This window comes from Hyalella azteca, unplaced genomic scaffold (assembly GCF_000764305.2).
Source record: "Hyalella azteca isolate HAZT.00-mixed unplaced genomic scaffold, Hazt_2.0.2 contig16068, whole genome shotgun sequence".
Classification (NCBI taxonomy): Eukaryota; Metazoa; Arthropoda; class Malacostraca; order Amphipoda; family Hyalellidae; genus Hyalella; species Hyalella azteca.
In genome coordinates this window covers 95575-111189 of record NW_025945895.1, presented here as the reverse complement: position 1 = coordinate 111189, position 15615 = coordinate 95575, and the positions used below count along the sequence as shown (strand labels likewise).

General features: G+C 39.2%; 1 protein-coding gene across 1 annotated transcript; it reads left to right on the top strand.

Annotated features, from left to right (window-relative positions):
- The first annotated feature begins 5925 nt into the window (after window positions 1-5925).
- Window positions 5926-9943, top strand: LOC108682225 (sulfotransferase 1A1). Its single transcript, XM_047884725.1, has 8 exons — window positions 5926-6111; window positions 6886-7031; window positions 7452-7673; window positions 7868-7872; window positions 8043-8195; window positions 8328-8494; window positions 8761-8884; window positions 9114-9943. Exons 1-8 carry the CDS (start codon window positions 5950-5952, stop codon window positions 9227-9229), a joined length of 1095 nt encoding a protein of 364 aa, XP_047740681.1. The 5' UTR covers window positions 5926-5949; the 3' UTR covers window positions 9230-9943.
- The last annotated feature ends 5672 nt before the right edge of the window (window positions 9944-15615 follow it).

The following is a 15615-nucleotide window of genomic DNA, read 5'->3' as shown; positions in this document are numbered from 1 at the left end:
TTAACAGTGAGCGACGAACATGCGACGGCTGTTGGTTGAACCTTGTAAATAAGTTTTAAAGCATTTCCCAATTTTATTTTAAATTTATTTTATCGTGTAATTTTTTAGAAGTATTTCAAAGATCTTGAGGTACTTCAAATTGAACAAAACGTAAACCGTAAAAGTAGGTCGGTCGGACCTAGAAGTTACAGCACGTCGGACCCAGTGACTTTAGCTTTGTTTAAAAGTTGTTATGTATTGCGACCTACATTAAGATCACGACCAGCATAAATGCACGGAAGTTATCTTTACAGTTACGTGATGATAACCTGAAAATTATTGCTGGGGAATACGTTCATCTTGGAAATTTTTATCTCGACAGCCCAACGTGTGACGAGAATCACATGCTGAGAAGCGGGAGATGTGGAGCAGTGTGGTCATGCTTATCGCTCGGTAACAGATAACATTTCCGACGAATTTAAATTAAAACAAATTGCCATTACCTTTGACTAGCTGGAAGCGAAATCTTTTACTTCTCCATTGTCTTCAACATAGGCAAAAGATTTGATCACTGCAGTTTATTTAATCCCATAATGAATGATAATTTTTTATTTCATCCATTCCAGCCATTCTCTATAAGTAGTACGTGGTTTATCTTTATTATGACACTGATGATAAAAATGCTGAGAATTCCTACCGAGAATATCCCTTGCAGTGAATAATTCTAAACAAGAAAGTATTTATGCGCTTCATCCTTGAAAAATAAGTAGCCTCAGCATGTAAGTAAAATGAGTTATTATTTTATTTAACATCCCGGCATCATTCATGCTTGTATCCTTAAGCATCTTCCTGCCTGCGTTGAAAAGACAGGCTAGTGGAAATTGAATAATGCGCTAATCAAGGAATGTATTTCATTTATTAACCGCTGAAGCCCCAGTTATGTCAAAAAAGATATTTAGCAAGACGCAATAACAACCTTTCGAAAGCACTGAAAATCTGAATGACGGCACGGCTAGGTGCTGCACTAAGTTTAAGACTTAGGGATGTAGCATTAATTAAAGACAAATGTCTTTAATGGGCTAATGCTCTCTAGGTCCAACGCTAGAGCTAATGCTAGGACAAATTAGGGCTTCCAATAAACTTCAAGTTATTAAATTAACAATGATAGTTCTACCCTCCAATGGAAGGACATGACATCATGCATAAGCGTACGAGCACAGCGCATTAGTCCCGCATCTAAAGTCCAAGATTGCATAAGCAGTTCATTGACGCTGCATGATAGCTGGTCCTCCAATACCGAGAGCCATATGGTATTGCATATCCCGCGCTGACTGGATGTTAAATTTTTTGGGTCCAAGTCCCGAAATCGTAGAACGATATCGACCAGACATCAACTGCAGTACCAGTGTTGCCCGTTGTTGGAAACAAAGTTGCTTGAAGCCATCTTGACGAGTTGAAGTATAAATGTCACCGATAAGATTGGAGAAATGCCAGTGATGACCTGTGTGCTTGCTCAGAGATAATTAGCACTGGACTCCATGCTGAGATTGCGAGAAGTAGACTGCTTGCAGCGTGACGTTGAGCATTAGACCAGTAGGAATGAACTCCTTGCGGACTGCGGATCGAGTGATGGTCAGTGAAAGACTCCTTGCGTAGAGGCGGATAACGATCGATAGACTACCTGCTTGAGAGCGACCACGTGACAGATGATGATGATGATGAAACCACGTGACAGTGGTGATGATGATGATGACGAGACCACGTGACAGTGGTGACAGACTGACAGACTAAGTTTGACAGTGGCAGGCAGGACTTTTCTTTGTAGTCGTTACTCAAGAAAAACAGGGTGAAGCTACGTAACCACTGCTTGTGCTCTTATGAGTGAGAATTAATCGAAGCTAGATTAATAATGACATTCAGTTAGAAAAACAATGGGACGTCCCGTCAGAAATACTAAGGAACTGAATAAACTATAAAAATATCCGGGTGAAGGTAACATGGTATCTTCAGACTTGTACAGCCTGCTATGTAACCGACCACAAAGTAACCGACCTCGGCATAAGATTGGCATCAGGATACACGTATCCTCAGCATGCAATTATTTTCAACAAGCAAGTATCTTTAGCATACCAGTATCCTCACACAAGCATCCATAGCAAGAAAGTAGCATGGCATAAACATGCGAGAGTTCATTAGAGAAAGCAAAATTCAAAACATCAAGTATCCTTGCCTTAATTGCATGTATTCACAGCGACACATTATTCTTAGGGTATAAGTTTTTTCATTGTGTCTAAAACGGTCCTAATATATGAATCGATTCTCATACCCAAAACTGCCGTCATCCCATATGTTGGAGACTTACTATTCATTTGCCCCACTTCACTTCAGTCTCCCACCAATACGGAATCTATAACATTTAATTTAGCCTCCTATTAGAACCGAGAAGGGACCTCGTAATAGTGAATCAGAAATGACCCTGCTCCGCGTGCGAACAGCGAATAAGTAACACGGATCTCTGTATGAGCATCTCTTCATGACCAAAGTACATTTTAGTCAAATTCGGATTAAAAACAACAGGCGAAAAAATCATAGCGATCACGACTGATGCTGGAGAAGGCTTTAAATACCTCAATTTTCTAGTTTGGAGGAACAATTTGTGAGGTAGGAAATGCACGTTGAGAGAATAGTTATCTGAGTAACTGAACAATGCATAATCTTCAAGCCTTATCCTAGTCCTCTTAGTTAAGTCCTTTCCTACTCGTCAAAAGGCTTCCTAAGTCTTTGAAATCCCCTAGTCCTTGAAAGTTTCTACAGACATCTCCTAGTTCTCACAAGTCTCAAGTCATCTCCACGAATATAATTTATTGAAAAATTTGTCCATTTACGACAGTATAGATTTTGGCATTATTTTCATATATTGTTACGTATTGCTGAAGCAATCCTCCTCGGAAACACAATAGGAACCCAGTGAAAAGGCAGCATAGAGTTGCCATCTATTGCATTCAATTATAGACATGCAAGGTCAAAAAAACGATAAAGGATATAACTTGTAGTCATGTTGTCGAAAGAATAAACTCTATGTTAATATGATTTTATTAGGTGAAAATACTTTTCATTGTATTTGATAATGCTTAGTCAGTGTTCATTTGTCTAGTCTATTAACGAACTGGTATCGACTCACGCGCTCGCAAGTTAATTATCCTCGAGAGTTATTCTATCTCACATCAACTTTCATTTACCATTATTTGACCAAAGGAATATATTATGATTCTATTTTATTGTGATATATTATAATTTATAATATATATTTTTTGCATATAGACGCTTTTATCAGCCTATTTCTTGTACATTGTAAACGGGGGTGTTGAGGCAAGCTCATTTTAGCTGAGTTGCCCCTCGCGGGTAAGTTGTGTGTACTCAGTGTTACTGGGTTGGGGGTGCAAATGTTTCGATTGGAATGCAAAGAGCCCGATCTGGGCTTGCAAGAATAATTTCCACCGTATTTCTGGAAATAACTCGTAAAGAGTTCCACTAACTAATATCGGCGTAGGTGGAGTTCTTGGTTAGTTCCAGTTGCTGGTAGCGCTCCGGTACGGCTAGTTCCTGTGACGAGCACTTCTCGTGTTGTGGGGGCTAGCAACTTCTGCACTCGAGTATATTTGTCAGCGTTCTGGTACAGCTTCTGCAGTACCGTTCGCGCCTCTCGTGTCGTGGGAGTTAACACCTTCCGCGCTGGAGATTAATCGGAACTTTGCAGTGCATTAGGGCTAGAACCCCTAGTCTCTGCGGTAGGTTGTCGGCATCTCGGTGCGGTTAGTTCCCGTACCATTTGCTGTTCATCTTTGTGATTCTCGCGGTGCATTAGGGCTAGAACCCCTAGTCTCTGCGGCTGGTTGTTGGCATCTCGGTGCGGCTAGTTCCCGAACCATTTGCTCTCCATTTTGTTATTTTCAGCTGTGTATTGCGTAACCATCTGTGGTTTCTCGGCTGTTTGTATTCCTGGAGTGTCAAGCCTTTTTCCGTGAACTTTTGGACTTAGACGAATAATAAATTGTGCGTCTCGTGTGAAGAACCTTGTAATTTGCCTGAAGTTCCTTGCGTTTATTCCTCCTCTCTCCAACGCAAGGGAATTTAGAGCCGGACCAAAGAGCGACTCTTAGCCCTTGTGTTTAGGATCAGTATTAAATTCTATACTGACTCGGCACGCTACCCGTAATTATTTCAACTTCGTGGCGGTGTTTCCGGTTACACATGTAATCCCTCACCTACCGCGGGTGTTACGTTCCAGAGCTCGGCCGCGATGAGTGAATTCCGTGATGGAATTACAATTTAGAAACTCTTCCCTCCCTCATTCTGCCGATCGAGCTTTGCAGGCTGTTTAAATCAGCCGATCAACTTCCTGAAAACCTCGAACCGGCGAAGAGTCGTCAATGATTCTTCTCATTAATATTTTTTGACAACCTGCGATGCAGTGAAGATGCGGTATATGTGATGTGCGAAATAGCACGGAATTAGAGTACGTATAATCATGACGGGTAAGCAATAACATTGTTGTTGCCAATACCCTGTAAGTTTTACCTGATTAAGTTTCTAAGGAACTGTCGCCTAATTTCTTCTATGCTGGGGTGACAAATTATTCTCCTTGAAATAGCTCAGTGCATCATGGAATTTTTCGAGGTTAACCTAAATTGGTGTTCTGGGTAAATTTCACTTAAATTTCCTGGGTGAGTCCGGTAATTATTTGTTGCAAAATGTTCTCATACTCGATTTCAGCGAAATTCCTGTCAGTTCAGATCAGATCAAAACTGTTCATTTAAAATTTGAGATATTTTCGAGCTGAAGCTAAGGACGAACCCAACTGCAGATTATCTTTCATACCTTGTAAGCTATTTCTGGCAGACTTTTTGTAAATAATGCGATATAATCTACCATATTGCATTTTTGGCTAAAATATAAAAATATTAAATATATCATCAGCATGATTTCTCGACCAGCGCTTCAACACTGAAGAACTGTACGTACCATCTTGAGATATACGCTTATACTTATCTCTGATCGACGTTCTACTTATCTATTTACTGCGTGAGAGAGCTATGGCTCCCAATGTTAACCTATTTAACTGTAGCCATGCTAATACATCTCTATCAGTTGTTCAGTATCTACCATTATAGTTACCTGTCCTCACAGCGTTGCCTTTATTATTTAACCTGAAAATTCGATAAAAAAAGATTGCCATTTTTATGTAAAACTTCTTTACTGATTATTATTAATGAGTATGTGATGCCACTTTACTTTTTTCGAGTAAGTCACTCGTAAATCCTCGCATTTATAGTCAGGAACTGCTTCAAATCTTCGAAAATATACGCAATACTCAATTGCCCGAAACATTTTATGTCTAATCCATATCGTGAAGATTTTTAATTCATTTATCGCAGTTCGAAATCACTAAGGAATCAAATAGTTTTAATGATGACTGGCAGGGTGGCAGGTGGCAGAGTGGCCCAGTGGTGGGGCAGGGTGGCCCAGTGGGTACAGTTCAGAGTACCAAGATTGGTGCAGAGAGGCGCGGGTTCGATCCCAGCTCTGTGCGCCAGTTTCTGATCAGAATCGGCAAGGAGGCCGGGCGGATAAGCACAGCATAATTGTTGCAGTGAGTTGCGAGTTCGAGACCGCAACAAGCTGTGAATGTTCTGCGATGTAAGGAATCGGCGACATGCCTGCGGCCTAATAACGCTGAAACCGCTATTATATTATGACTAGATTTCTGAAGTCAACTCATTTTGAAAGTTATTCTTGCTGTGAATGTTCTGCGATGTAAGGAATCGGCGACAGGCCTGCGGCCTAATAACGCTGAAACCGCTACTATATTATGACTAGATTTCTGAAGTCAACTCATTTTGAAAGTTATTCTTTCTATGTGAGGCGCTAATTTGATATTTGTTTCAGAATAAACAAACCAGAATATTTAGAATGTCAATCGTGTCAAATCACAATGTAGTGAAGATGTCCCCAAGAGTGGAGGATCTTGCCAAACTGTTCAAGGGGAAGCCTGGCATGATCCAGCTCCAGCCCAAGGGCTGGGCACTTCCCCTTGCTTTCGAGCGCTACTCCAAAGACATCAAAGAATTTCCTGTAAGCTGAGATACGAATGTATTCATGAAAAAATGAACAATTATTCTGTGATGCATTACTCATCCGCGTGAGAATTTTCTTTTTAACTATGTTGAACTATATTAAAATAATTTATGCCATCGAACAACATGAAATAAATTAAGCCGACAGTCAAAAAGTAATTTAAATAAGTATCCATTAAGTTTGCAAGTGAAAAAACACGCATGAATTGAGGAACATGTGTTAAATAAGCACTTTTCATTATAGTTGAAAAAAAAAACATTAATTAGTTTAAGATTAAATGAACTGTTCAGAAATTATATTCGATGTAAATCTTCGCTTTCCCATTGACAAATATTCCTTTTACAGAAGGTCTTATAAATCTTTATAAATCAGTATTTCGTAACAGGAACCACAAGTCGGATTATTAAAGTTTTAGCAAGAGAAACTTTCAAATTTAAACCATATTACTTTCCTACGATTGTCAAACGAATGAGTCGATTGAAGAGTTCAACCACCATAACCTCAGTTCGAAAAACGATACTTATTCTCATCCACACAGTGTTCTTTCTTGGCTAAGTATATAAGTGATATTTCAGATAAATGATGCTTCCGTTAAATAAACTTCAAATGAAATTATTTAATTCAGTTATTGCTTAAGAATAATTCTATTAGCAGCATTAAATTTTAGTTACGTTACGAATGGGCAGCATTCGTCATCCATAACATGAATTTGTGCCTCATTGCGCAGTTGGCCCGAATTCCGAACATTGTTAATGAAATATTCTATTGCAGTTCTACGAGGATGATACCATCTTGATGACGATGCCCAAAAGCGGCACCACCTGGATCCAGGAAATCTTATGGACCATGAAAAATAATGCTAAACTCGACCACCCCATGGCAAGCGTTCCGCTCAACCGCCGATCTCCCTTTCTAGAGTGAGAACTTCAACAAATTATATATATATTATTTAGAACGGTATTGAAAGAAGACATTGGTTTGAATATAATGTAATTGGAGTAGTTAAAATTTCTTACATGGTTATTATTCTTTTATTCGAAATTTACCTAGTCAATCAGAGCAGTGAAAATTTGGATGCCATGTTGAATCTGAGATCGGCCATTTTTCAGAGGAAGGTGATCCTCTTATCGACGGATACCTAAACAGACTTTAATGTTATACGTATTTAAATGGCTTGTAATTATAGTCACAATGAGAAGCAAAAAATGCTGAGTTCCATTACTCACCAGCACATTTTGTGTCAGAATGGGAGCTCCAGATCTAGTCTGGTAATTATTGAGTTACCATCAGAAGTAAAAGAGTCGAGTTCCGCTACTTGAAAGCACGTTTCGTTTCAGAGTGGACATTCTGGTTGAGCAGATACAGCACAGAGGCACGATTGCAGAGATGTTCTCGCAGCAGTACCCCGACTTCGACCAATCCTACGGAATGGGCCTGCACGTGGCGCGTAAAGCCCCTCGACCTCGCGTCATCAAGACCCACTTGTCCTTCTCTCTCATCTCCGACTCAGCTCTCTCCAATACCAAAGTTCTGATCGATAAGATGAGGAAGTCGAATCAGTTAACTAACTCATAAAGCTTAGCGTTTTTCCTCTTGAATTTTTTTAGGGATGGATATGGATAGTCACTAATTACATTCAAATTAATCAATATCTATGAGAAGAAGTCTTCACTCCCTCTCACAAGGCAGAGCAGTCAACTCTATTCTACATATTCGTGAATCGAATTGGTACACGTGATCGGTTTAATCGCAGTACAAGCTCAAAATGCTAGTACAAGCTAGATATAAATTTCAAATCTGGGGCATCGCAAGGATATTGGACGCAATGAAAGATTACTTTTATTTACGTTATAATGCGCACGATGCCGCACAATATTTTATCCCGAAGGAAAATTTCTTCGCAATTGAGTTCTGGATTGTGTTTTAAGAGACATTATTTTTAATGTTTCTCCAGATTGTGTACGTGATACGCGACCCCAGGGACGTGTGTATCTCCTACCATCATCATTGCAGAATTTTCAAGTACGAAGATTTCCAGGGCACCTTTGACCAGTTCGTTGACGCTTTCATTGAAGGAGCAGGTTTGGCAAGTGAATGAGTTATGTGGAACAGAATTATAAAAGCTTCCAAAATATTACATACACGGTGTTAAATGATTAAAACTGTGCATAAAACTTTGTTTCGATCTAGCGAAAATTATATTTTCACTACAGTGACCTACGCCCCCTACTGGGCACACGTGAAAGCCGCTTGGGAGCGGCGCAACCACCCCAACCTGCACATTCTGTTCTACGAGAAGATGAAGAAAAACACAAAAGAAGAGTTTATGAAACTCAGCAAGTTTCTCGGTCTTGATATTTCTGATGCCCAAATGGATAAGGTCCGACATCTTATATATGATTCAATTGATATATCGTTTACTGATCAATTCATCAAGAAATCAAAATATTTATAGATAACATTACCTTTTTAAATAACAGTAATTGGATTGGTAAGAATGATCGTTAGAGGACAAGCTTATTTTGAACAATAGAATAATTGAAACACATCGAGTTTGTACCATGAAATATCTGTTCCCAATTGAAATAAATTACATATTCGCTGAAACTCGCTTATTCTGTGGCACTTAATAAACATAATTTTTAGATCATCGAGTACACGAGTTTCTCAGAGATGAAGAAGCGGGACATCCACGTGATCTCTCCACGCGACGCCCACGTGATGCTTAACCTCGTGCGCGCGAATGAAGAAGGAGGCTTCTTCCGACAAGGTCTTTCTTTATTCCTACCTATTAATATATTTATTTATATATAATTATGTTGTCTTCATTGTCTGATTACAAGAACTAGCCATTCATATATGCCAAAAATCCCATACTACTATTATTAAACAGTTAATATTCTTTAAAATTTTCGAAATTGGGGCTTAAGTGATACTTTACCAGTCGGTATAACATTCAATTGTTTCATGATGCAGCTTCACGCAATATTATTTAACAGGGACATCTGGTAGCTGGAAATCCACGCTCAATGAAGATCAAAAAGAAAAATTCAATGTTTGGATCGAAAAGAACTGCTTCGACAAGGTTATCATGGAGAACATAACGAATTTATGAAATATCAACATATTTGGCTCAATCATCGATAGTCAGTATGTTTTTTTAGGATTTATGCGATTGACTGACATTTCTGATCAATTTTGAACGATTCGTGTAATGTAGAGATGTAATGTAATGTTAATGGCATCGTTGATGGGAGAAACTATTACTTTTGTAGTAACATACATTTGTCACAATCTGTATTGGTGAACCTAGGTCCCGATTATTTATTAAACATTAGACGTGGTTTAATAAGTTCTTGCCATTAACCACAATCTTGAATGTTGGATGAAAATCTAAATGGTCTAAGTTGTCTGAACGGTCCCTCCTATTCTATTATGTACATATTTGAGTGCGAATCATTTGTCAACCGTCCATCAAATTGTGATTCGAGCTATTAAGTTCGATTTATTAATTAATTTCTCTAACAATTGCGCTAATCGAAAAAATTATTTCAAGATTCCACGCGTGAGCGGCAGAATAGTTTCATAAAATACCTTCGCATTTGTTTATAAAACGCACTAAAGCCTTATATCCAAAAGGGATAATAAAACACTCAGAAACTAATTTCCATTTTTAAAACGTGTACAGCACGTGTAACATTCATGCAAGTACCGCCGTTATTCTTAGTTCAAAGTACATTATCAGTCGGAACGATCAGACGAGGCTTTTTCACAACAGGAAAAATTTGGAAAGAAGTGATGTAGTGTACCAAATACATTTTATTTTATTCTCATTTCTCCATTTCATTCAGACGAATCAGAAAGGAATTTAATCTTGCCAACAATATTCAGGTTAAACGTTTTTCCAGACGTAGTGACTACCGCTTTACCCTTCAACATTCTCGATCAATGTCGTTGCATCCATCAAGGCTAGTTCTTTGGGTGACTTGCGCAATTTTAACGCATTCACCAAGTTGAAAATTTATCCTCTCAAAATTGCCGCTTGTTGGCTAAAAGTTTCATCACAGAAATTAGTATCGAACGAAAATAGAAACTTGAGTTTCAGAATGAGGCTTTCGACAAAACTAATATTGAAGCCAGCGCTGCCGTCCAATTTTTCTAGGAGTTCAGTTGCGAGTTCCTCATCGAACGGGTGGTCCGCTCCTGGACATGAGATCCATTCAAACTGAAACTTCCTTATGGATCCAAAAAACTAACGAGGAAACGTTAATGCATTATCGATAGCGGCAATTTTTATTGTAAACTGTTCTGTGCCTTTGCGCTCGAATTTGTCAAGGAGATGTGAATAAATGCTGCTGCTGATTTCGAGCGGGCGCAGTTTTGACTAATGTGTAACTTTAACCAACCAATTCTCTCCGTGCCGATCGCAATTTCTGGTGATGAAGTCTAGCACGACCATTCTTTGAAATTCTGTCCGGTATTGACGATAAACCACTTCATCGATCAATAAAATTTCTGCATTCGATATAAACTTGGTCGCACTCACGTAATCATTCAGGAATAACTGGAAGGATCCAACTTTAGATCGAGTTGGTCGCGAACATTCGTCTTCATGTATTGTTAACTAAGCAATGCAAGTAGCGGGTACTACACCAAGATCAAGGAAGCGATCTACGGTATAAGATGCGATCTCATTAAGGTGACTCTGGGTCCACACCACACAGCCTTTCCTCCAACTCTCTGGTACAAAATGGCGCATTAAGAAACTCACAAACTTGGGATTATTTTCGCCGTACGCATGCTCATCATAAGGTTTGAAAATCCCGACAACTTGGCCGAGTGAGTCGCAAGTTGTGTAAGCCCCAGAACATCCTTCATCAACTAGTTTCACCGGAGATCCTGCAACGATTGCTTGCCGCACATCTTGAACCAAGTTGAAGAGAGACTCGTCCTCACTAAGCACCAGACCTCCGTTCAAATCAGATAGCATTGAAGCTTTTGTGAGCGAATTTTGTACACTCATCGTCTCCTTTCTCAGAAAATTGCATACAGGAATAGTTGTCAATGCCCAGTGCGGCATTTTCCATCAATATTATTATCCACTATGAGATCTGAGAATCATTTATTCATTACTATTTTTTCAGATAACTGATTTCGAAGGATTTTATATCTTTTGCGAATTTACAATATCAGTGTATCGTGTATCTTGAATACGGCCCCACGAGATTTTTCAATGATTCATTCTTGCTCTCGTACAATTCTTAACAAGAAATTATGTTGTTAGGTGCTGACGTGATGTTGCTGCGAAACAGAGCTATATTAATTTTGAACACACGATTCAAGTTGGGAAGTAAGCAAGTTATCACGCGAGCTTAAGGCATGGCAAAATCGACTAACACTGCAGAACCTTGCACTGTCTCCAGATTCATCTATTACGGCTACACTACACTGAGCACAACTGAAGACAAGGGCAATCCTATAAAGGCAATGTTTCTAAGTTAGGGAGCTTGCCACGATCCTACAGGAGCGGCTGCGCTCCCGGCTGCTGGAATAGAGGTGAGCTCTGATTTGGAAGAAGTGAGCTGTGATAGACCTACTGGGAATGAATATTGCTTACGGAAGCAGTGATTCACTAGCATGAATTCTCTCTAAACTATTTTCTTAAATATGTAGTGAGATCTGCTACACATTGACAAACTAATGACAATATATGTAGGTATATTTAACTTTGGGTATGATAGGTTAACACGTAGCACTTATCTCCGCTGTGAGTCGTTGTTCTGCGGGCTGCCAGTCATTCTGCTGTATTACAACGGTTTTGATTCGTCGTCGCCTCATTCTAAAAGTAACCGTAGTGCCACCTGATTTTCGATTGACTTCATATGTCTCTTCTTTTCTTAGTTCAAGATCTTTGAAATCTGAATGCTATCTATGTTGAAATTTTAAAGGTTTGAACGCTGGACCTTGAATCGTTAGGCTTGAAGTGAACTAGGTTAGAGTTTTAATACTATTTTAACTTTGGATTGGGAAGTAATTATAGCAGCAATTAAGTGTGTATCGTAACGACTCATGCATGAACGTGCAAGGCATTAGTTTAGAAAATTTGTAGGATGAATGTAATACAGCTCGACTGCATGAGATTTGTACGGCGCAGTTACAGCGCTAATAGAAGTAATTGTTTTTTAGCGATATTCTTCACTTCAGGTTGCTGCGGACGGCATTGTGACTAAAATTGTCAACTCTTGTAGGTGGCCACTTACTAGTAGGAATTTTTCTTGAGAATGTGGCGCTACTGATAGTCTTGGCGCTACTGATAGACATCTATACCAATCGCGCTCACCTGTGTTAGGTTTCTTAATGTGTTACGACCTTCATAATCGTAGCTCAGTGATCATTTCTTGATATAAATACTCGTCATTCGTCTTTAGGATCCTGGCGAATAAATGTATTGCTAGTGGTCACTCGTCAGGTCGTTGATGATCACCTGAAACGAATGAAAGTCGTAGTCTTGATTGAAATACAGCCTCTCTTATATTTCGCCTTCTAATGCATGATGTCGGTTGACTCCTGTCTTGGATTAGCATCTGAACTGACGAGAGAGTACTTCTCTACACTATGCCGCTAATAGCGCTCAATGGACTTGAAGCATTTTTACAGCATGCACTGAGCAAAATTGAATATATTCAAGCAAATAACCATTTTTCGGAACCTCGGCGAGAGGGTGACATTTTTGCTACAAAGCCGATCGTCTGTTCAAGAAAGAACTTCTTCACGATTTGACTTCAGCCTGCAACTGTACAAGAGGTGCAGCTCCACAATCTAAAAAATTGTCAGTCAGACTGACAATTGACCCAGTCGACTGGGTCTTGTTGGGGTTAGTTCATATCTTCGTTTTGGCACGGCTAAAGCCCCTCAAAATGGTCCTAATGCGCCAAAACCTAATGTCGTCACTGGCATAAAAACGTTGTAACGTGTTCCTGGAAAGGTATAAAAATTTATTCAAATACCACTATAACAATTTGCTCTCATATATAGGTGCACATGACTTCCTTATTCGCTTCGCTCTGGGTAATCGTGTGTTTATTAAGATCATCAGCCGCGAATCAGCAAGTTTGAAGCCTTTAGCAAACTTAAAGTTTTGGTCGAAATCGATGACGTGACAGCAGCCACCGCATTAAATTTCAGTGATGTTCAAAAACGGCGACAGGACTGATGACATAATCTTCAACGCTGCCACCTCGAATATCACTTGTTTACTTATCGAAATGAATATTATCCGTTTATGTTTTTTTTTTATCAGTGGGCTTCGCTCCACCAATAAAATTTTTCAATTATGCTAAGAACGTTATCAAGTTGAACGAATGCATTCACTTTATGCAAAACAATATCGTATGTGATGAATGCAAAATTGCAAACCGTTGCGGAAGAATAAAAATCTCTAGTCAAAATATTGTATATTGCCAGGCCTGTGGCGGACGTTAAAAACCTATTTGTATTGGGAGCGCTGCCGGTGCCGACTGCCGGGCCTCCAAACAAACACCGGGCAGCACTAGCAAAGTAGCTAGTGAGTAGTGAGGCGCAATTCAAGTACGGTAACCCAATTTGCCCAAGCCCAAGAATCTCATATTTTTGGGACCGTGTCCAGTAAGAGTAAATGAATAATCAAATTTATTTGTCCTTATTAATATTATCGTCATTATTATACACGCATAAAGTTTTGAACTTCTTAAAGGTCGAATTTTAATCCTGCTGTGAAGTGTGATCTTGTCTTCACACTTCACAGCGATCTTGTCGTTATGAATTGTGTTTAGTGAAGAGTTATAGACTGACTTTCCTAGTCAGTCACAGTGTTAGTTCTTTGGGAAAATAAAGACCTACTAAGACTTAGTGACAAACCAGAGATTTTTTAGAATCAGTTCATTTTTAATTTCCTCATTTACCCAAGATTTAAATCAATTTCTTATGTATTATGATGCTAGTATCCAGGATACTTTACTGGTCTACTTATAGTACTCAAAAATGAACTTGAGGGAGAGTCTAAAAAACTCTCTGCTTTGCCACTATAACCTACTTTCAGTTTTTGCTTTTACCATCTACCATTGCCAACAAAAAATATTGTTTTAACTTTTAACTCTGAAAATAAGAAATTTGTTTATAAGACCCCTTCTCTGGTCTTGGTCTAAGAAATAATGTAAATAGCTGATATGGGTTGGCCTTGCCGGCTAAATACCTGGCTTGATAAGATACCTATTCCTATAATCTTAATCGTATGTGAGCTACCAGCTACCTATGTCATGAATATTGATGCTTGTAGAATCATAGAATGTAATGCCATTATTATTTACTGTCCTTGTAGGCATAGTGCCATAGTCATGATAGGTGTCCCGTGTCATCACTGTCTGACTGTCATGTGTGCCAAGGCAGCCAAGCCTGCCAACTGCCAACCCTCTAGAAGTAGAACATAGTGGTAAAGCAGAGAGTTTTTTAGACTCTCCCTCAAGGCTCAAGTTCAGTTTTGAGTCCTATAAGTAGACCAGTAAAGTATCCCGGATACCATCATCATCATACTACTGCATACATAATAAATTGGTTTAAATCTTGGGTAAATGGGGAATTAAAAATGAACTGATTCCAAAAAATCTCTGGTTTGTCACTATGCTCTAGAATTCTACACACTTGAAGTTGTCACTCTGTCTTTATTCTCTCACTATATGGACACTGGAGACTGGACTCAGTGGACTCTGGACTGTCACAGTGTCACTGTATCCTGCATTTTTATTTGTTAGTGTGATAGTGTCGNAACTTTTAACTCTGAAAATGAGAAATTTGTTTATAAGACCCCTTTTCTGGTCTTGGTCTAAGAAATAATGTAAATAGCTGATATGGGTTGGCCTTGCCGGCTAAATACCTGGCTTGATAAGATACCTATTCCTATAATCTTAATCGTATGTGAGCTACCAGCTACCTATGTCATGAATATTGATGCTTGTAGAATCATAGAATGTAATGCCATTATTATTTACTGGCATAGTGGCATACTGGCATTGATTAGGTACTGCCATAGTAAGCTGATACTAATAGGTGAATGGTGATAGCCTAGACTAGGTCGGACTGACTGTAACTACCGTAGCCTTGTAGGCATAGTGCCATTATTTACTGCCATAGTGATAGTGGTGTCATGTGTGCCAAGCAACAAGCCTGCCAACTGCCAAAGCCAAACCTCTAGAATTGAGAATTCCACACACTTGAAGTTGTCACTCTCAGTCTCAGACTCAGTCTCTACTCTCTCACTATTTGGACACTGGAGACTGGACTCAGACACTCAGTGGACTGTCACTCTCACTGTATCGGCACTATCGGGTATCCTGCATTTTTATTTGTTAGTGTGATAGTGTCGTTACTGTCATAGTGTGTTATTGACTTATTGGCCAATGGCCAAAGAAAGAACAATAAAAATCCTCATACTTTTACTTGCAGCTCTCTAAGAGACTAAGCCTAAGG

Bases quoted from the DNA above. Each gene is read 5' to 3' on its own strand.
- LOC108682225 (XM_047884725.1), top strand. From the start codon at position 5,950: ATGTCAATCGTGTCAAATCACAATGTAGTGAAGATGTCCCCAAGAGTG. The intron at 6,112-6,885 runs GTAAGCTGAGAT...ATTCTATTGCAG, and splicing joins AAGACATCAAAGAATTTCCT to TTCTACGAGGATGATACCAT. The intron at 8,495-8,760 runs GTCCGACATCTT...CATAATTTTTAG, and splicing joins CTGATGCCCAAATGGATAAG to ATCATCGAGTACACGAGTTT.